Genomic DNA, 20,822 nt, shown 5'->3' on the forward strand with positions numbered 1-20,822 from the left:
TTTAAATTCTATACTTGCAGGATTTTGAAAAACCCCTAAGGTAATCTTGTATGGTGTTTCAAAATAAACTTTGATCACTGGTCAAATTGCGGTACAGACTGAACATCCTCTGTGTGGACTGGATTCAGATCCCACTGCTGCAGTCATTAGCTGATGAGAACAGTTTGGTGCCGAATGTTCGCTGCTCCTCTGCTTGTTATGCAGCTCCAAACCTCCATGTCCTTGAGGTATGTGTCTATCACACAGCTGCAGTCTGGCGCTGACATTTACTCCACGTCCCAGCTGCTGCTCTCAGACTTACAGCTACATCAGGGGGCCTGGCTCTGTTCTGCCAATCCTTTCCAATCCATTTATATCCTATAATTACCTGACACTTCATATCGAGTCTGGCACTGAGACCACAAGGCAACCAAACAGAGGTAAACAAACAAATTATACCACTTTTCTTTTGTTCATTTTCCAAACTTTTTTTTGTCTGTCAATTTTTTTCCCACCTTTACCTCAGCCAGAGCTTCAGCCTCCAGTGATTTGTGGTCCCCGAGGCTGCTGTGTCGAGTGGCCCCGGGCACCGGTCTCAGAGGGTGACCCTCAGGGTAAGCCTTTCGGTCTGGGTAGTTGATGCTTCCTGCACTGCCAAACGTGCCTAGCCGTCTCTTTTCTGGGCTCTCCATGCGAGCTTTGCTGATGGACACCTTGTGGGGGCTGCTGGGACAGGCTGCAGCCCGTGGCGGAGTGTCAGCGACTCTGGTGGGGCTGTGAGTGTCTGCACCTCCTCTATGACGGGGGATCGCTGCTCCGTCAGACCTTAATCTTACCCTGTGGAGAGAGATTTGATCAAACAATCAATCTAGAAACTCATCAGTCTCCTCACAGTACTCTGAAAAGTTTCATGTATTTGTTTGTTTCTACCTTCCCATAACTCCTCCAAAGTTGTAGTCAGGTGATGGTTCACATGGTGACGGAGCATCATTTTTGGATGAACCCTTATCATCCAGTAGGGGACCACTGCTGGCTTCACTGTCTGCTTTTTGACTGAGGTTATCGGAGAAAGCATCATCCCTGAAAGAGCACAACACACACACATATATATATATATATATACATGTACTGTAGATTTAAACTTTTGAACATTTATCACTTTATGCTACACAGGATTTGAACGTAAATTTCAGCTGCAGTTATTCAGACAAGAAAAAGAAAAAGCACTGACAGAAGACAACCACAAGTTATCGAATAGTGGATGTTTTCCTCTGACAACCAAGCAGGTTAGGCTTACATCCATCATTTAGACAGAATATAACATTGGTTGGGGACATATTTCTGTATTAAAAGCCTATTATTTAATAACATTCTTACTCTGTACCACTAAGATATCATGTCACAACATGATAAAAGAAGTAATGGTCTCTAATGGGGAAGTGAACCTTCTTTCTTTGAGGCAGAAAGAGTCACCACTCTGTCCTTTCACTTCATTACATATTTCAGGATGAGTCTCATAAATCACTTAGATATCTAACCCTTTATGGCCAAAAGGAAATGTGGTCCCACCTGGTGCTGATGTTGTGTGGACAGGTTAGAAAGTAGCCTTATTTAAAAGGATTGTTTTACTGTGTAAATTTGATGTGACCGCCAGCAGGCTGCCATCTAATTACAGCTTGATTATGACTTCCATTTCCTTAATGAACTAATGCTAAACTTCATGGCATGAAATTGTGAATACAAAACCTAGTAATTCTTAAAATTTAAAAAACATTTGTACTCGGTTGACCATATTCTGAAACCCAAAAGAAAACAGCCTCCCCGGCCTCTTGGGGACACAGTAAAAAGTCCCAAATATACGCAAAGACTACAGAGTACCTTTAAAAACCAAAAACTTATTTAAAGGATGCCTTTTCTGTTTGAAATGAGCACTTTTTTTCCACGTAAATTAAATAATGCACGCTTAGATAGAAATAAAAAGAAAGGTAGCCTATTGCCCAAAAATAAATATTTACCATGAGCAAAAGTATAAATAATGACTCAAAACCTTTGTTAAACAAAAAAAAGAGAGGTAGCCCATTGCTCAAAAATGTATTTTTCTTCTGTAAAAATATTAATCAAAATAAATTCTCAGGATATTAGATAAACAAAAAGAAAAGTAGACATATTCTTCAGTGGGGGAGTTTGCAAACAAAAGAAAAAGGGAGGTCATTAGTTCTTGTTTTATTTGGACTAATGTAATAATATGAATCATGGCTCATAATTAAAGAAAAAGAAAATAAGAGCTGGCAGTCAGAGCATGTTCTTTGTTTTGATCTAAGAGAAATGTCCTGGGTACTCCCATCATGACACATGCAGCGTGCATGCTCAGCATCTCAACAGGTAGGTACATCACAGCAATGCCTGTGGCCCAGTGCAGCGCTTACAAATTACAAATATTAATGGTCTATAGAACAAGCTGAGCAAAACCTGGACATTTTAGGAATTTTTACAAAATCTCTCTGGACATAGTTTTACAACCAAAAAGGAGCACATGTCTAGGCAACAGAGGACTTATGGTCACCCTATTTGTACAGCGATGGCAGTAGTATACACATTTAAACTTTAAACATCTAATTGTAGTTAAGTGCCCATTTGTGCAAAATTTCTTCGACATCATGTTAATGAGAATGGGAGAGCTACTTTGACCTTTGTACAGCAAAATCAAATCCCATCATCCCCAAACTTATATTGTTCCCTTTAAAAGTGCAGCAGCACACTTAGCTTGTACTCACAGGTCTTGCACTACAATATACTGATGTGGGATGAGGCCATCCACACCGTTATGGCGTCCTTCCCACCAGTCTTCAGACGCCCTGTGGTACAGGAGCAGGGATGCTCCCTTCTTGAAGGAGAGCTCTCTGGGGCTGCGACCAACATAGTCGAACTTAGCGATGGCTTCGATCTGTTCCACCTCTGAAATCATATAAAGAAAAAGAAAAATGAGCCAAAGGTGGCATAAACAGCTGAACAGGCTTTTGGATGGCAAAGATCATGAAAAATAAAAACTGGAAAGGCTTTGTAGTTTCTGTCATCTTCTTGTTTAAGGAGATACATGAGGATTCTGGCACTTATTTGATACTTAAACATTATCAATAGAAGCTTTAAATAAGTTCTTTTAAAACAAACAAATAAAGAAAATCTAAAGTTGTTGAAAATATGCTTGTGCTGTGTTGTTGTATTTGACCACAGTAGCCAGCAGGGGTCAGTCAAAGTTTGCTGTAGGTTTGATATCAAACAGAATGAGGATTAAGGTTCCAGTGAAAAAGGTTTCCAGTGATAAAAAGAAGTTTCTGTACAGAACTGCTTTCAATTACTGAGAAATGAAAATAGAAAAGGCACCACCAACATCATAGCATAATGGCTTTGATCTTAATTTGACAACAAATTTTTATTCTCCCACAAGAACAGATCTGCTGCCAGAGGACACTAACTGAACCGACTACAGATACAGCTCTGCATGAGAGCCAACCATTCTCTGAGCAAAACTCACAACAGTCGATCAACCTTTGTTGTCTTTCCCCAGTACAAGCAAGAAAAGGGAGGGGGGAGGCATTCATTACGAATGCAGCAACAGCACACAAGGTTTCCTGTCTGACCTGACACAGTCCACACACAGTCACTTCTACACATCCATTGACTTCTCAGTAACAGATGTGAATACATTGTTTTATCATGTGATGTCTGTTTCTTGACTTCAGAGCATGACCCAGTTGAGCATTCAAAGCTCAGAGGAGAGTTGGGGAAATACGGTACAAAGGAGAGAGTCTCTGGAGATTTGCTGACTAACACTGAACAAGGAGCAAGCAAGAATAGAGACACACACACACACACACACACACACACACACACACACACACACACACACACACACACACACACACACACACACACACGCACAGACAGAAGGATCAAAGAGGCAGTGCTGCATGCCAACACTGTTTACTCAACTTGCCTTCAGCCTCAAACATCACATAAGCCTTTGCAGTCATGAGCTGTTGCAGCACAAACCTCACTCAACTCTCGGTCAAATCACTTAATAAAACAAATAAAATAGGTTTGTCTGTATGCACAGGTTTCACATTCAAAAAGACTGCTCAAAGCAAAACACTCAGGGGACATCACAATGTTAGTATTTGCAAAGAAACAATCTTTAACAGTTTACAAGTAAAATTCGGTACAGCTAAAGGGAGGGGGAAAAAAAGGAAGAAATGCTAAATCAATATTGCAAAATCCTATTATCAAAGATGCCAACATGTTCACATTAACAATGCTAACATGCTAACTAAGTTCTTTGTTGACTCAACAATTAAACATTATATGCACTCAGCAAACTAACTTAGCATTGTTTACCTTAGTCTTCTCAAAAAACTGTGGTGAATGTTTTCTTAACTTTAGGCCAACTGTCTGGAAAATTCTGTAGCTTATTTGAAAAGCTTAATTCTAGTAGTAAAAATGTTTCATGTCCACATTTCTAGTTTAGCCTTTGAGCTCATGCTAACGGAAGTTTGATAGTGTCAGATTGAAGAATGACATGTCAACAAAGGTACTACAAATATTGGTGATTTTTTTTTTTTGTCTGTTCCTCTTGAAGGTGTTTCATTCCTGTCTAAAGTGGTAAACAGACCTGCCAAGACAACAACTCAAATTCCTTTCTTTTACTGTTACACACAGTAAGCATGATGATCTGGTAAGATGAGACTATCTATGTATATAGTTAGCTCACCTTCATCACTGGTGTGTGGCTCAGTCCCATTATCAGCTTCATCTATAGTTCCTGGCTCACTATGGGGGCTGTCACTGCAAAAAAAGGTTACCGATTGTTATATATTTGAGCATTATCAACATGTTTAAGTTATTTTTCACTTTTTTGCCTTTATTTAGAAATAACAATGAAGTGGATGGAGCAGGAAAGTGAGAATGGGTAGTGACATATGGGAAAGGGGCTCAAATAAGAGCCGACTACTTGGGAGATAACTTCATGGGGTGTGCTACTCAACCCCTAGGCCATACAATCATTTGTTGGGGAAAAAATAACTAACTACTACCTCACAGTTTCACCTAGCTCAAAAGTTTACCACCTGGTCTATCCATTACTCACCAGTACTCCTCTCCTCCAGTCATGCACTTTTCGTACACCGGGCCGTCCAGCTCACGTAGGCTGGGGAAGATGACTTCATTGTGGATGATGATGGTTTTGATGACCTCATTAACATGAGCCTGGCATGCAACAGGATCCTGTCCATCTGGGATGGGCATCAGGGTCGGACCAAAGCAGATCGCTAAATTGTAGGAATCCATCATGTTCTCATCGCTGTACTGGGAGAGACTGGGGTACAGAGCACAAAAAGCATAGAGTTAACATTGTGATGTCAGCAGCCTTTAGTGGGGATCAGATTATAAACATGCTGAATATAGTTGTATTGTACTTGATAACTCTACTTTTTGTTCTTAATTGTTACTTATTTTAGAGAGTATGTTTTGTGATTCTGAGCTCTCCTCCTGTTGACACATTGATTATTTGTTGTTATCGGTCGTGTGCCAAGGGACTGAAACATAGGGTTGACAAGTGCTGTTGAAAAAGAAAATTCAAAGCAGCTTGCTTGTAGAGTCAAGTATGAACTTGTTGGCTTAACCACCATATCTGACACTATTCTATTACAAGGAGTCATGTTGTTCATTCTTGATATAAAATTACTAATTAAAGCTACTTTAAGTTTTAAATCAATTCTGTAAAGCTACAGCAGACATTCTCTTTTGGAGTGTCTTTCCTCACTTGACTTCAGCTTTGACAGGCACTATTACACGCTTCATAGCACAACTCAGACATTTGCTTAAAAAGCACTCTGATCAGTCAACCTCTTCCACAAATCGACTTAGCAGCACACGCCAGAACCTCCTCTAAGTTACCAAATCATTCAGCGCTGCAAGAGGAAGTAATAATCAGTGCCTGCACATTATCAGCAAGCTGAAGCTGAGCATCAAAGCCACAGCTGGAACAGCTCCAGCAAGAGCGGGAGGTCTTAAAGAGCAGAGAAAAACCTGGGTATGAAATCAAACCCTAAAGTCTGCAGGAGAAATCCAGGAAAGGAGCATTAACATCACCTGTTATATGGGGACAGGTATACTACTTTGGTACAGTATGAGTTTCCGGGGCTATAAATAACTTGTAAAACACTACAAACAGATGTTGCAATAAATAGTTTGATTCTCTATTTTTGGATATTTATTTTTTTCTTGATGAAAGTTGTTTGATGCTTACTCAACACAGAGTGTTGGGTTGCAATGATGTGAGATATGACCTCCAAATACTGTCAAAAAAATGTTCTGTTATCCTAATTGTTGAAGTACAAGCAACAAAAGAGCATTAATGTGAGAAGAGATTATTTTGACAACATAAATTTCAGTCAACGTTACTGAAAGTTTTTGTTTCATCTTTGTTTTTATCTTGCATGTTGTAGACAGCCCCAAAATCAAATCATAGCCTGTACGAAGGGTTCACTATGAACCTATTAACCTGACTGGAAAAAGATATTAGCTTGGATTTACTTGATGATAGATGTCAGCCAATCAGCTTGCAGTCACAAAGATGATGGACAGCTTTTATCATTTCTTCTTTCACTTTTTTTAAATTCAGTAACTAATTATAGTGTACACAAAATAGCTACTCAAATTACAGTAACTTCAGTAAATGTAATCAGTTACTTCCACCCCTGCTTTTCAAAGACTATTAAAAAAAACATATCTCAATCCTCCTTTGTATAAACCACCACAAACTTACTGATTGAGAAAAGCAAAAAGGTATCTCATGACGATGATGATGGTGCGAGGAAGAGTCACAACAATCTGCTGGATGTGATGCGCCCTCTCAGCTCCAGATTCCAGCTCTGAAACACAGAGAAACAAAGAGAAAGAGAGGTGTTAAAACCGATTTTTATTCTTTGACAAACAACAGGATTTTACACATCCATCTATGGGGGAACTGGGTTCATAACAAGACTAAAATATGATATAAACCAGAGCCAATCAAAGAAAATTGATCAATGTGAATAAACACAAAAAGCAGGAGTTTCTAAAAACTGTTATCTGACACTCTAACAAATGCCCCCTCCTGCCTTTCACCAGAGACCTGAGGCGTGCTGAGTGATCAGACTATTACAACAGAAACAGCAGGGAAATGATTCTGTGGTGAACTCACACACAGCACACTGATGTGGCCCACTCTCCTCTTCCTATTGGCTTTCTGTTATGTGTCTGCTCCTCAGATTGCTTCCATGTGCTGTACTGCATGCCTTTCTCTGCTACAGGAAAACTGCTATTCTACCAAACTGGAAGGTGTGTCGACTCAGAAATACTGTGCATGACTTACTGATCGTGGAGATGAAGTCCAGGAAGCGCTCTTTTGGGAAAATGGGGTTCTCAAGTCCCCTGAAGTAAAGCTTGAGCACCCCGGCTACTGAGTTAATATCGTGCTCGTTCTGGTCATCGATCAAGGGGTCTTCACCTGAAAATGGGGTTTTGATGGGATAAAAATGAAGCAGATTATTTGTATTAGTTCCTGTTAAATAAAGGGAAAATAAAGAGCCATCTGTCTTTGACTTACCTCTCTCAAATGAGTTTTTAATATCATTGACTTCGACCTGTGACCCTGGCACGCGGAATATGCCCTGCTGCTGCAGACCTGAAGGATACAAAAAACAGAATTTTGATGTGAGGAGATGCGCTAGCTAACATTATCTTCAAATGTCAATGCCAGCTTCATGAAAGCCTACTCGAAACAGAAAAAAACAGAGCAGGAAATGTAATCTAGTCATAAAAGAAGATGTATTTTCCGTGAGAGGGCCCCTCAGTAGGCTGCAGCATATGGTTTCAGTTAGAGGGCTCCTAATCAGTTTTCTGGAGTTTCATTAGGTCCAGATCCCAAAGAAAAGGCCTGCGGGCTACAGCAACGAGCTGAAGACAGATGTGAAGGTAGACAGGGAGGAGTTATAGCAGGAGGTGGAGAGAGGCTGGATGGACTGACTGAACAAAGACCAATGGGATTTTCAGAACTCTCCATGTGTGAGCTATTGTTATGAGCTTGTCAAATCAGTGGCAGGCAGCTGAGTGCCTCAGAGGTGGAGAGCAGAGCAGGTCACAGTCTCTACCTGTGGCTATTTGTGGTAATAAATTGCCTCGCACAATAGCTGCTGTCACTTTTTATGAGACTGAAGGGGTTTCCAGAGGACTCCATTGTTTCCCTTTGTCTGCCCTTTCACTCAGAAGATGTCGTCACTGCAACAAGTCTTACCGTAGAGATTGATGTATCTGATGCAGCTTTCAACAACAAGTGGGATTGGTTGACCTGAATCCTGCAATGAAGTGGTATGAAAATAAAGTTAAAAAAAGAACTGCAATAACCTGCAGAGTGCACAACTCTTCAGTAAGACTGAATATCTACAGAAGTGTATTCCTGCCATTCCTTTTAAAAGACAAGCTAGAGTCAATTTTTGTCACTCTGTTATTGAACATGCTTCACTTTAGGCTGAAATACGCACACATGTACAACAGGCACATCACATACTAATGGAGATAACAGGGTGGGGTCTGGTGCCTGCAGCAGCTGGTGTTTGGTGTATTTCTCAAGGGCACATTGGCAGTGCCCAGGAAGTAAACTGGCACCTGTCCAGCTACAAGTCCAATTTTGTGGACCTTCTGATTCTCAAGTTATTGCTGCTCCACCGCTGTGATTCACTTTGCATGCTTCCTATATGTGTTTAAGTACCAGAAAGGCTGGTGATCAGTGGGATACAATCAATACAAATCAACATCATCATAAATTCAAGGGAGACAAATCAGGGTGCACTGATGGCACTACATTACTGGTGAAATTATCAGCATCTTCTTTTACTCTTATTCAAATAGATTTCTCAAAATGTTTCATGTTTGGACAAAATATCTATAACATATTACTATGATAAAGTTTACTTTTGTAGTATCAGAACTTTTATTGTACTAGTGTTTGAATATCTTTTAACACATGGAAAAATCTCCTCAAATTTACCTTTCTCCAGGTCTCCCATTCTGATTTTACCCTCTGTTAAATTTTCATGTTTCAGACCCATCATGAGATAATTTCCAAGGTCCCAAATCACACCAAAGAAGTCCAAAAAGCATATGATCTCGATAAATCCTCTCAGGATCTCTAACTAATGATTTTGAGATCCAAGAATGTTTTTAATAACTTAACACTGACATTTTTTTCTTTTTCTGGCATGGCAGCAATACACCTCTGTCAGTATTATAAAATATGTATTTAAAATCTGCTGTAGCACTTTTTACATTAAGATGTCAACAAACATTTTTTTCTTTTTAATACATTAACATAAAAAATCCATGGGGGTAGTTTATTTGCGTAGCTATGCAAGACATTAACATCAGCAGCACAGATGCTCTCCAGAAATTTTGTTACACAAATCTTAAGTGAAATGTTAGACAAATAATGTTTCATTATCAGGTGTGAAAGTTAGAAGTGTGCAGGTTTAGCTCAAGCAGCAGCCAGCATATCTCTGCTATTAGTCTCAAACTCTTTGTGCCCTCGTTCCCTGACCCAATTGTCACTCTCCAGGTACCTGAATGCGGGTACGGGCATTCCTTCTTCCTCTGGGAAAGAGAGCAGCAAAGCACAGAGCAGCAAAGGAAGAAAAAGCAGAGAAGCACAGGGTTAGAAAAGCTCGGATGACAAGTGACCCCTCTGGAGGTTAAAGGAGGCTGAGCACAGGGGCTGGTGACAGGAAAAGGTTGGGGGAAAACTCTCCTTACTCCTGCCTCTCAGGCGTCTAAAGAGTGACTGGGTACAGAAATAAAGCCTGAGATATTAAACTGCCCAGGAGGGGAAGAAAGAGACAGCTGACTGCTGCTCTGTCTGCAGAGCCGTGGACAGGAGGAGGATTCGAGGTTAAACAGAGGTGTTGTATCGTGACGAAGAGCAGCTGGAAGAGGGAGGGACAGAAGGCCAAAGTGAGGAAGAGGATGAGAGTAAAGGCTTTAGCTGCCTTCCTCTCTCAGTCTTGACAACACCACCACCACAGAGTACCTTGATGAAGGTCTCCATATTGCCATTAAACAGCTTATGGTTATACAAGGAGCGTGGCCTAGGCTTCCGCATTTTCTGTGGTTTAGGGGGAAGAGTCGGGGGCCTGGGGGACACCAGACAAAGGGAACAAAAACACCAAAAATCTGTGAAAGCTGTAGAAACACAATACCTTAAAAAAAAACAAGTTTTTATAAACAATTTTGAAAAATGTTAAAACATGGTAATCCTTTGAAAATGTGGTTCTAATATGCAGCTCCTAAATAAACTGTAGATGGGCCATGGTATGTCATAAAATGTCATATTTCTGAATGTTCATATCTATGATTTTAGTTTTGAATTCAAAATTTTTAATGGTTATTATTTCAGTTGATTGAATTGGTTTCAATCCCAGGTAGAACGGTTATTATGGTGAAGCACTGCCTTTACACAGAGTTTTCCTGATGTTGAAAACAAAATATATACATAGAAATACTTCTCTTGACTGTCAGAGTTGTGGGATTCAGACTCAAAATATTCTTAGCCTGAATAAAAAGTCCACACCATTCTTAGGTTTGTTAATGGCTGTAAAAATCATGTTACACCCAAAGAGGCGTGCCCCATGGCCCTTTGATTACAGCTGGGTCTGGATAAACAGAATTAATGCCTTGTTCTTCAAAAACAAAACAACTAATGACTTACTCAAAACAAAGAACATATTTGTACCAATACCATCATTAACAAGGCTCATAAAAGAGAAATCTCAGAGGACTTCATACCTTGTCGTTCCACACTCAGCCCGTTCCCCTGCGAAAACAAAAACACAACAGAGATGTGTCACATCTTTGTGGTACTTATTATACAGACTCCAGTGTCCACAGTATAAAGCCACAACATGACTATTGATAGAGCCTTGAATGGAGCAGTGCTATCGCTATTCACTGGACAAAGCTATTGAGCAGACCAGGAGGACCCTGTGGGGTTTTGGCCCTCCTTTAGGAGCAATGAAAAGGGGAGTGGGGGCTGTTGGGTGTGTAAGTTGAGTCCATCAATGGTGACACTGAGCAATGTCTGCGCTGCCTCACTGAGCCTTTTGTTATGGATGTCCAACAACACATGCACATGTTGTAGGCCTATAAACTAAGTAACATGCATCTTGAAGATCGTATTTTTGACTAATTGAGTCAAAGTCAATGCCTCTGCATTAAGAATTAATGAGTTATTACTACAAAATCACCAGACTTAGAAACATTACAGTCTGACTGGAACATTTTCCACAAATATTGAAGATGGGACAGCTTTTCTTAATAAACTGCACCACAAAACTTAAAACTTTTACATTTTACATTTAGTAAAAATTGTCTCATTAGACTTAAGTTAGAAAATCAGCCAATGGAGTGAGAAGGTTGTACTTGTTTAGTCTTAGCTGTTAGGAAATTATTCTAGTTTCAAGAAACTTGACAAACATTTTTTCTTATCCCATTGGCAGGTTTATTTACTCTGTAAAAGCAATTCAGACTTATTTTTTGTCTCTTCATATCTTGAAATAAGACATTCGTTTTGACTTGATAAGTAAGTCTGGCTCAAATCAGGTCTTAAAAATAGGCATAAACACAGATGGGTTTTTTTTCAGTTTTTGCAGTGAGTATGAGCGAGCCTGTGTCTGTGACTCTCTGAAGTTAAATTTGAAAGGTTGTCATACAAGTAGCACCAATGGCACCAAAGCATACCAACATTATTTCCTTACTCCACCAAACAATGGACAGCAAGAGCAAAGGCTAACTACTTTCTCAGTACATCATACTGGCAGATGGGACAAGGTTTCTGGAGCATTCATATGAAGAAACAACAGCTATCATTCCTCTGAATGATGGCCTGTCTACCTCTGACTAACCATCCCTAAAATTATACTGAGTTTCTCCAGCATGGGTAAAAAAGTCAAACCTAATTTCGTGTCTAAAAGTGCCAGTATTGTACATCACAAACAAGATATTTGTTATGAAGTGTGACAGTTAACAATCATATACATTAGAGATTGGTGAATTCTAATCTGGTCAACAAAGGCTGGCACAGATCCTAGCACCTAGTTTGATATTATGCAGGAGATGCTGACACCATGTGGCACATTACAGCCTCATCCTATTCCCTCTGTTGTGCACACAACAATCAAGCACACAAAATCATGCCTTTTTCTGTGTAGAGTCACAAGCTATTGAGCACGATGCGACCGTGATTGATCACCTAAATAATTAAACATGGGTGGTACCTGGAGGTGCCATATGCCATGTGCATACATTTTATCAGTTGCCATAATATAGACGTACAAACAAATCTGTCCTCTGGTTCTGACAAATTACAACGTGTGAGTGTTTTTATGAGTGCAAAGGCCGCGGAGCTCAAGGCCACTCACAAGGACGGCGCCATGTCTTAAAGGCTGCACAGATTGAAATATATTTTTAAGTAAGACCTGAATATCTGATGTGTATTATCTGGAAATTTGCATGTGTGTTTCAGGGCCTCAGCTGCCTTCCCCTGATGTCCTTTTCTATTAGGTGCACCCCTGATGCAAGAGCAGCTGCAGAAACGGGCTCGGGTCTGGTCCTGCTGATTGATTGGGCGTAAACTGTTCACGGCTGAGGTGACAAGAGGACCCTTGGGGGAGGGAGGGGCACAGGGAAGTCTTTCTCTTTCAGGCTGGAAATGAATCCCTTCCTGCGGCTATAACATATAGACACGCACTAACCGGATAAGGCTTTGACCAAATGAGATAAACAGAAAAAGAGACGGAAACTTTAAATTAAGACCCGCTGCTGTTAGTGTGATAGATTTCCATTCGAATTTCCAGTTCCTTCCTGCTTCCTTAAGAGAATCAGTCTTTGTAGCCTCATAACTCGCTCCCTGCAGCTTATTAGAGAAAACCTGCAGCACCATGACCCAGAGGGCAGCTTTTTTTACAGAGCTGCCAAAGGATTCTGTTGCTAATAATGACAGGAGGAAACACTAGGTCAGATGAAGAGAAACGACTCCTTACCTTCACCCAGCGTCTGCTTCAGTAGGTCGTGCTTGGCCTGCAGCTTAATGATGAGGTTACTGCCGTTCAGGAACTCCTTGAATTTCTACACAGAGAAATAAAGGTTACAAATGATTGAGCAGCAGCGTTAATCCAGTGGAACATGAGCCCAGCCAAATAATTCAATGCTGTTCAAATCAGTGTAAATTAAATGAGTTACAGCTGTAGTTCAATTTATTTATTCAAAGCATGTGGAAATGATGACTGATGGCTCCATTTCGACGAAAGAAGCACAAAGTTCACATCAGGCCAGCAGCTGTATACAGACCAAAAATGACAAACTCACTGAGAAGTAGAATGTTTCAGTCTCCTGTTGGTTCGACCTCCTCTTCGCCACATTCATCTTGCTCATGTAAGACTCAGAGGCCACAGATTTAATAGACTCAGTGGAGCGACTGTGCTGGAAAGCATCCGACACATCAAAATCCTCTACTGTCAGCATGTCCTGCAGGGTCTGCATGGTTGCATCCAAGGTCTTCCTCACCTGAGCAGATTCAGAAAAGACAGGAGAGAGAATGACACACGAGACATCATATCCCTCTGATTATACCGAGGAAACCACAGACAATGCCAAGGCCAGGATGGCTGGATTAATATGAGTAACTTATTTAGTAAGAAGACTAAACAAGTTATGAACAATAAATGACCTGAAACAACAAAACACAGCATCAAAATGTCACCCCCAGTGAGACCTGCAGATCAGACATCTGTCAGACTGAGACAAAACATAGACTGCCTGGCAACGATACAAACTGAACATGAAATTACTGAAGGAGGCTTTTTGTTTAAGACTGAGATTGATAATGCACATTTCCAGTAATGGAAACGGCTCCTCCATTAAGCTCCAGAGCAGCAGACACTGACAGACAGGGGGAAGACAAAGCCATTGGCACGAGAGAGTCTAAAAGGACCTGGTTATTATCACTTCCATTTGCAACTTTCTTCCTGTGCCTTTTAACATGAACGTCTTTTCTTTATCACCCAGAGAATAATTTCTTGTATAAAACTTCATAAAAAGAACAATATTGCCATTGTGACAATCTAAATATATTCTGCCTCCCACCAAGCAGGGGTCAGCTGAGAGTAACTGCAATAAGAACAGATGGTGATGTGGCCCTCCTACTTGGCTCAGGAGACAATGAGGCAGAGCTTTCTGCTTTGAAGGGGGTTGGGGTTGAAGGTGGTGTGTGTGTGTGTGTGTGTGTGTGTGTGTGTGTGTGTGTGTGTGTGTGTGTGTGTGTGTGTGTGTGTGTGTGTGTGTGTGTTTGTGTGAAGAAGCAGAGACCCATCATAAATCCTCACCTCCTCATTTTCAATCTTTAAGGTTGCTAAGCGAGACTGCAGTTGGTGGTAGCGCATCAGGAGTTCTGTCTGGACGGGCTGCTGGGCGCTTACCTGACACACCTGAGGGGGAGGAAACAAAGGGTTCAACACACAGAACACAGATCCAACCTGAAGCTTTAGTAGTGACTTTGAGAAGTAACTCAGCATTCAGAGCAGCTTACCTCATCTCCCATATGTGGCAGGTACTCAAAGCGCATTGGAGGGCAGAACACCTGGTTATGCATATCCATGATCTTGTGCTTATCACTGCGGGAATCAAGGTTGTCCACGGCATTCTCGATGATATCAAGTCCCTCGTGGCGTGATGTCTCCAAGTTATACTCAGCAGATAGATAGGTCCTGAATGTGCGCGCTAAGCTGGCATGATAGCCAAGGTCACAGCACTGTGGGGATACAAAATGATAAATGATAGGTACAAATAACACTTTAACAGAATGCTAAACTTAATATTTTGATCGAACTGTTCATGTTTAGTTCAGGAACAATGATGCGTTTCAAAATGTGTTTTCTTTAACATGTGATGGTTTCACTTAGGAAAGAGTTACATCCCTAAAGGCTAGCACAAGCTAGTAAAAAGATTGTCAGTTCATTGCCTTAAATGATCATTAAAAAAGTGTTTTATAGTATCTGAAAGAACTTTGAAGTAAAAGTTTTAGTTTTAATATCTGTTAGTTTGAGCTCTTTCTACCATGTTTCGACCCCTTTAATGGACTAAATCCAAAATTATATCCTGCTACATATTACCTTTCAAAAATAGCAGTAGCAGTTCAGAGAATTACAGGAGCTGGCGCAGTAGGACAGCGGAGATAATTACAGAGCCTTATCACATGGAGCGATATGAAGTAACCTAATTAAGAAGAGGATGGCAGTGAGGAGGTTTTAAATGGAGCTGCAGGCAACTGACAGCTCTGTGAATCACTAAGTAAATGCTCCTGAGCGGTGTTTAGCGCTGAGGAAGTGGTCTCTCCACTTTGGTGCCCAAGCCCCGACGCATCATTCAATCCCAGCAGCTCAGTCGACTGAAGACCATAGAGAGAAAATGAGTCTGCTTTTAAACAAGCAAACTAAGTGAGGAAACACCAATTTCAGTGGAAGCAGCCTAAAGGAGCCTGAGAGGAAGATTAGACACATACACGTTCAATTTAACAACCTCATATTTTTAACCTCCCATCTGCATTGGAGCTGTTCAAATGTTTCTTTATCTGTTTTCACAAATGCACAAAAGTCCTGGAAACTTTTTGAAAACTTTAAGCGTGAACATACACAGCCAACATTTTCACCTAAACTTTGGACTTAACCTTTCCCGCTAGCTTAAGACAATCATACTCAATTCTGCAAAAAACGCAGCATAGTAGAAGAAACTTCTCACATTGTTTAGAATTACACTTTTTCAGTTTACAGTTCCTGATTCTGAGTGACAAACCTGAGTTAGGGGTGCTCAAAGGTCTGGTTCAGTGAGCAGCGCAGTGACTCTGACATGACAAACAGACCCTTGTCCTTCCTCTATCCTGCCTGTGGCAGCCCAACCAGTCATGCTCACAGCCCCAGTCCCTGCGGTAAGATCTGACCTGACACAAACTTTTCAGATTGGAGCCACAGGATCCATTAAAGCTGTGCATCAAAGTTGGGAGGAGCCATGAGCGTGCTTTTCATTATGTCCAGTGACCGCTGGCAGATCAGTGTCACTTTGCACATAGGAAGAGACATGGTGCTATACATGGAAACTTGACTTCATTCTGTTATCTGGCAACCTTATCATACCTCACAAGGGAAATGTGCAATTCTCACTGCGACTAGTTATAGCTCATATGGAGGTTAGGCCTCAAGCAAAAAAAGAAAGAGGGGTGAGGCATGTATGAGAGCTGACTATTAAATTTAGAGATAACGTTATAACAAATTAAGTGTGTTCTTCGCATCTTCAGCCACAAAACCTGAATTTAGTGCCAGACGTTGTGGAAACTCAGCAACACGGCGGCAAAACTAGGCTTAATGGAGAAAAGTTCAAACTTAGATATTGTACACAGCAAGCCAGTGATGAAAAGACAATGAGTTGATACATCATGCAGCTTAGCAAACACCAAGAACAGTACAGCACACAAGATACGTTTCAGAATGACACACGGCTTGATTGCAAAACACACAATTCATTTAAAAGTGTACAAATTGTTTGCTCGTAGTGGGTTTTTATGAGACGGATGTCAGCAGCCAGTGTATTACCCACAGATTCCCCACATAAGTAGGTAATTGTTGGTAATTGTTGTTTCAAAGTCCCACTCATGACAGCAGTAGCTCTCTGAATTCCTGAGCACAGGCTGTCAGTGAACACAACTGGACAAGGTAACCTGGGGTCTCTCTTTTCACCCAGGTGAGTCTTTCTACCCTCTCTCCTTCTGTCCACATAATCTTTCTTCCTCTCTGTACACCGACCCATAAAGGTGCACTACACAAACTGAACATTAGCAAGTGTTTACACCTTATTTCTGGTAAGATTTGACTGTACTACTAACACTTGATCATTTCAGTGCAGTACTGCTGAATCACTTCATATATTTAGCAATGCCAAATTCAGCTGCCTTTGTTTTAGTTTGTGTGTAAGATCACTTTCCTTATCTCTTCACCTTTATATGTTTTTACATTTTATTTTGCTGAATTGTTTTCTAGGCTCAAAAGAGAGTGAAATTTTCTGCTTTCCATGTGTAAATGTGTGCAAGTAGGATAACAAAGATTCTTGAATCTTTGACTGTTTGTCTAAATTACTCAGTATTTCTCCACTTTTTCAAAAACACAGACTCAAACAGCTGATTAATGCACTGCAGGTGGAAGAAAACAAATGTTCGTTCTGACAGTAAAGTTAAGCTCAGACATTTTATACATTTCAAATACTTCCAAAGAGATCACAATTCATTCATAAAGTCTATGTGTTTGTGTAAGTCCAACCAAAGAATAAACTCTCTTATAAAAGCTTCTCCATCTAAATGTGTGTGTTTTTTTCTGCAGGGTGACTGGTAGCAGGTCACACAGGCTGGGAGCCCACTACCAACCACATTAACCACATTCATGCCTGCATAAACAAAGACTCTGCTCACCAGCTGACTTTGAAAAGGATCAAACCATCAGTGGTTTGTTAAACAAAGTCATCCTTTTAAATACCCGGCAGACAGACTTTCAAGCAGTGCAACTGTCTCAAACATTAAATCAAAGAAGCTTCAGACCCAGGTTTAAAATGTTTGTTAACTTGACAATTAAAATAGTGAGTAAAGTAGATAATGATAAAGGGAACTCTCTTAAACTGCTTTAAAAAAGGCTCCTCTTGAGACTGATTGTGTTTGTCTCTAGTTGTGTTTTTTTACTTAATGACAGCTAGTGGCAGACGATCACGAGAACATGCTGTTTGTCTCAGCTCAGCTCCCAAAAGCAGCATCAACAGAAAAATAAAAGAACTAGGACAAGACAAGAGGAAGAGAAAAGCAAGGAGTGAGTAGAAATCATTCTGTCAACAACACAGATAGAGTCCCTTGAAACCATCAGTCAAGAATATCGTCCTGTATCTCTGTGATACGACAGATCATTTAACCAGCATTCCTTTCAGCAACACTCAGCCAGCAGCTGATCACTGTTCAGTGCGTTATACAACAATAAATAATAAAAAGATGATGGTAAATACATTTATCGGAGCCAACAGAGCAGCTTGAAAACAAACAGCTAACAGGCTGAGCTTGAACGCAGCACGGGAACAGATGGTAAGAAAAGCGACAGTGCTGCAGAGTTATACCAACACAAGAAATCCCAGCTGAGAGATGTAAACAAACACATGTGCCTGAGACGCATACTTACATCAATCATATCAGAGACGTCATGGATGTAATATTTTGCCACGACTGCATTTGTTGCCGCCAGGTTCAATAAATAGTCGTTCCGTGCTTTTGTGCATTTCAGCTTATTCTCTGAGTACTTGGCTTGCCTCTGGGGAGGAGAGAAGAGACAGAGCAGATGAAGGAAAAACACATTAGTGCAGGAAAATCAAGCAGCAGGGAAGGTTGAGTGTGTGTGCTCAGGCAGCTTAAGCTTTGGGACCAGGATATAGGTGGAAAGAGGAGGGAAAGTTTGGAGAAACGGGGCCCAGATAAGCTGCTTTTAGATGGTAACAACATGTGTTTAGTCATAATTGTGTCCCTCAAAACTTTAATAAAAAAGGCAGAAGAGAAATCTCTCTTTACCGAAAGGTTCAGCAGCCTAATTAGTTGTAGAACTCAAATAAAGTCATTCAAGATTATGCTAAAAGCTAACACCACCCTACTGTGTTGTATGAAGCTATAGCTAGAAGGCAGGCAGTTTAAATTAGAGAAGCAGGGGGAAGCAGCTAACAGAGAAAGGTTTCTAGTCAAAGCAAAAAAAATTGGCCTCAAGCACCACTAGAACTTCTGATAAAAGATTTTAATCTAGCGGTTTAATTTGTTCGAAAACTACAGAATGAAAAAGTAGTTTGCTGACTGGGCTAGGCTAGCTGTTTCCAGTTTTAGCTAGGTTAAGCTAATCAGTGCCTAACTTCTGTTGGATCTATTCATTCACATTTCAAAAGTGGAATTATACTGCGTGAAATATTTACTATTTTATTTTGTCTCTTCAATCTTAGTAAAAGGGTTAACATCTAAGATGTTGAACTAGTTTTACAAAAACAAGTTCGACAGTGTTAACAAGTTCGACTTGTTTGGCTGTTTGTGGGCTTCTGTCTCTGAGGGTTTCAGGCAAATACAAAAAATTGAACAAATGTCAACAGTAAAACAGTGTTTTTCTTTGTATGACATTATGGAAGAGCATTTCTGAAAACACAACTGCTGCTTAAACTGAAATGAAAGCGTCAAAATAAAAAAGCAGAAACATTTCACTTGTTTTTAAGCTGCTTGTTTGTTCATTTCTCTGTATATGAACCTTCTACTTCCTCTTTCACAAATCCCATTATAATGCAAGTGTCAGCATAATGATAAAATGAAAGGGATGAACTTTTGTTTCTTTCTTTTCCTCCTGTTTGTAAGCAGGTCACTGGTGCAAAAGCTCAGCAGCCAGGAGACGGCAAAGGGTGGAGTATTCATTGCCATGCTGTTATAAATAGGGTTCAGTTCCCAAGCCAAGCAGCGTCTCTGAAGAAAAGAGCCTGAGGAGGGAGAGATGCTGTCACCCTCGACAGCCTTTGATTCCCTTCACCTGAGACATAATGAGCCAGATTTGCATAAAGATATTCCAGAATAAGTTCCAGAGTAAAAAATGCATCAGTGCATCTGAAGTGCATTGTGCTCCAGAGACCTACCGCCCCACACTGCTGGCAGAGAAGACTATAAAATAACCAGAAATCTGCGCAGAATGGAAAGAAAGTCAGGCTCTTTGCCAGGAGTACCGCTCTAACTCCAGTGAGTATCTGGCTGCCGACCCAGAGTATGCTCCTGAGAGTTTTTGACATTATTTTGCTGCCTGTCTGCTGAACTGTTTCTCCTTCACTGTCTCAAAATAAGCCAAACAATTAGAGTCACTGCTTTAGTTACAGAGCAAGAATTTTATAATTCTTTTCCTGCTGAGGAGTTTCTACCTAAGCTGCTTGCACTGTTTTAAAGGTCATGAGGTGGGTTTTTCAAAAGAAAGTTAAGGATAACAGTTTAGAGTCCTACTTTTGACCCTCTGAAAGTAACACTAATATTTACACTCAGTCAGCTCTGTTTGCTAACTCCTCAGGAAAATATCTGATGCTAAATGCTGCTAACTGTGCTACTTCATTTGTTTGCTGTTCGACAAAGTAAAACAAGAAACAGTCAACTGGCTGACTCAAAAACAGAAAGTTAAAAAGATCTGTGCATGATTTGTAGGCCCTAAAACTGGACTGGTAAGATAATTGTATTGTAGTCCCTTACTTGATGCCACATCGTTGTAAAAGTCTCCCGAATGGTTAGCTTTGATGTCTCTCCTTAATTCTTTTATTCACTAAATTCTTATTCAAAATTACAGATATAGCTTCAGTAGCAAAACTAGAGCCCAAGCTGCATAGCACAAAACAAGAACATCTTCATCACACTCACCTTCTCTTTCATCTTCTCGATTTTCCTGACAAAGCTGCGTCTCGGCTGGCGGTCCTCATGGCGCAAGAGGTTTACGTTGAGGTCCCCAGATTTGCTGAATTGCTTCTCCTCCTGCTTCTCAGCATCCTTCAGCTTGCTCTCTGCGCTGATGCTCTCAGTGTGGTACATGTGGTATGTTTTCATCACCTACAGGAGGAGCAGGACATTGGGGCTTCATCATCATCATGTTTCATGATACTCTGACAAGGTTTAAAGACATGGTGTAGAGGCTGCC

General features: G+C 40.6%; 1 protein-coding gene across 2 annotated transcripts in view; it reads right to left on the bottom strand.

Moving 5' to 3' along the window:
• Positions 1 to 20,822, bottom strand: part of srgap3 (SLIT-ROBO Rho GTPase activating protein 3) — a 75,591-nt gene that overhangs the window by 4,137 nt on the left and 50,632 nt on the right. The window contains exons 5-21 of one of the 2 annotated variants that reach the window (XM_074665321.1): positions 20,549 to 20,734; positions 18,318 to 18,446; positions 14,645 to 14,866; positions 14,442 to 14,543; positions 13,426 to 13,623; positions 13,101 to 13,185; positions 10,849 to 10,876; positions 10,094 to 10,196; positions 8,309 to 8,369; positions 7,622 to 7,699; positions 7,388 to 7,522; positions 6,800 to 6,905; positions 5,120 to 5,347; positions 4,745 to 4,818; positions 2,754 to 2,934; positions 910 to 1,059; positions 501 to 816 (exon numbers count right to left, since the gene is read on the bottom strand). In XM_074665321.1, coding sequence (XP_074521422.1) covers positions 501 to 816; positions 910 to 1,059; positions 2,754 to 2,934; positions 4,745 to 4,818; positions 5,120 to 5,347; positions 6,800 to 6,905; positions 7,388 to 7,522; positions 7,622 to 7,699; positions 8,309 to 8,369; positions 10,094 to 10,196; positions 10,849 to 10,876; positions 13,101 to 13,185; positions 13,426 to 13,623; positions 14,442 to 14,543; positions 14,645 to 14,866; positions 18,318 to 18,446; positions 20,549 to 20,734 — 2,382 coding nt within the window. Of the gene's footprint in view, positions 1 to 500; positions 817 to 909; positions 1,060 to 2,753; positions 2,935 to 4,744; positions 4,819 to 5,119; positions 5,348 to 6,799; positions 6,906 to 7,387; positions 7,523 to 7,621; positions 7,700 to 8,308; positions 8,370 to 9,629; positions 9,661 to 10,093; positions 10,197 to 10,848; positions 10,877 to 13,100; positions 13,186 to 13,425; positions 13,624 to 14,441; positions 14,544 to 14,644; positions 14,867 to 18,317; positions 18,447 to 20,548; positions 20,735 to 20,822 lie in introns of both variants that reach the window. The other variant, XM_074665345.1, reaches the window with a different exon arrangement.

Source organism: Halichoeres trimaculatus, unplaced genomic scaffold (genome assembly GCF_033239565.1).
Source record: "Halichoeres trimaculatus isolate MK-OKI-2021-1 unplaced genomic scaffold, fHalTri1.1 fHalTri1_scaffold_1, whole genome shotgun sequence".
Classification (NCBI taxonomy): Eukaryota; Metazoa; Chordata; class Actinopteri; order Labriformes; family Labridae; genus Halichoeres; species Halichoeres trimaculatus.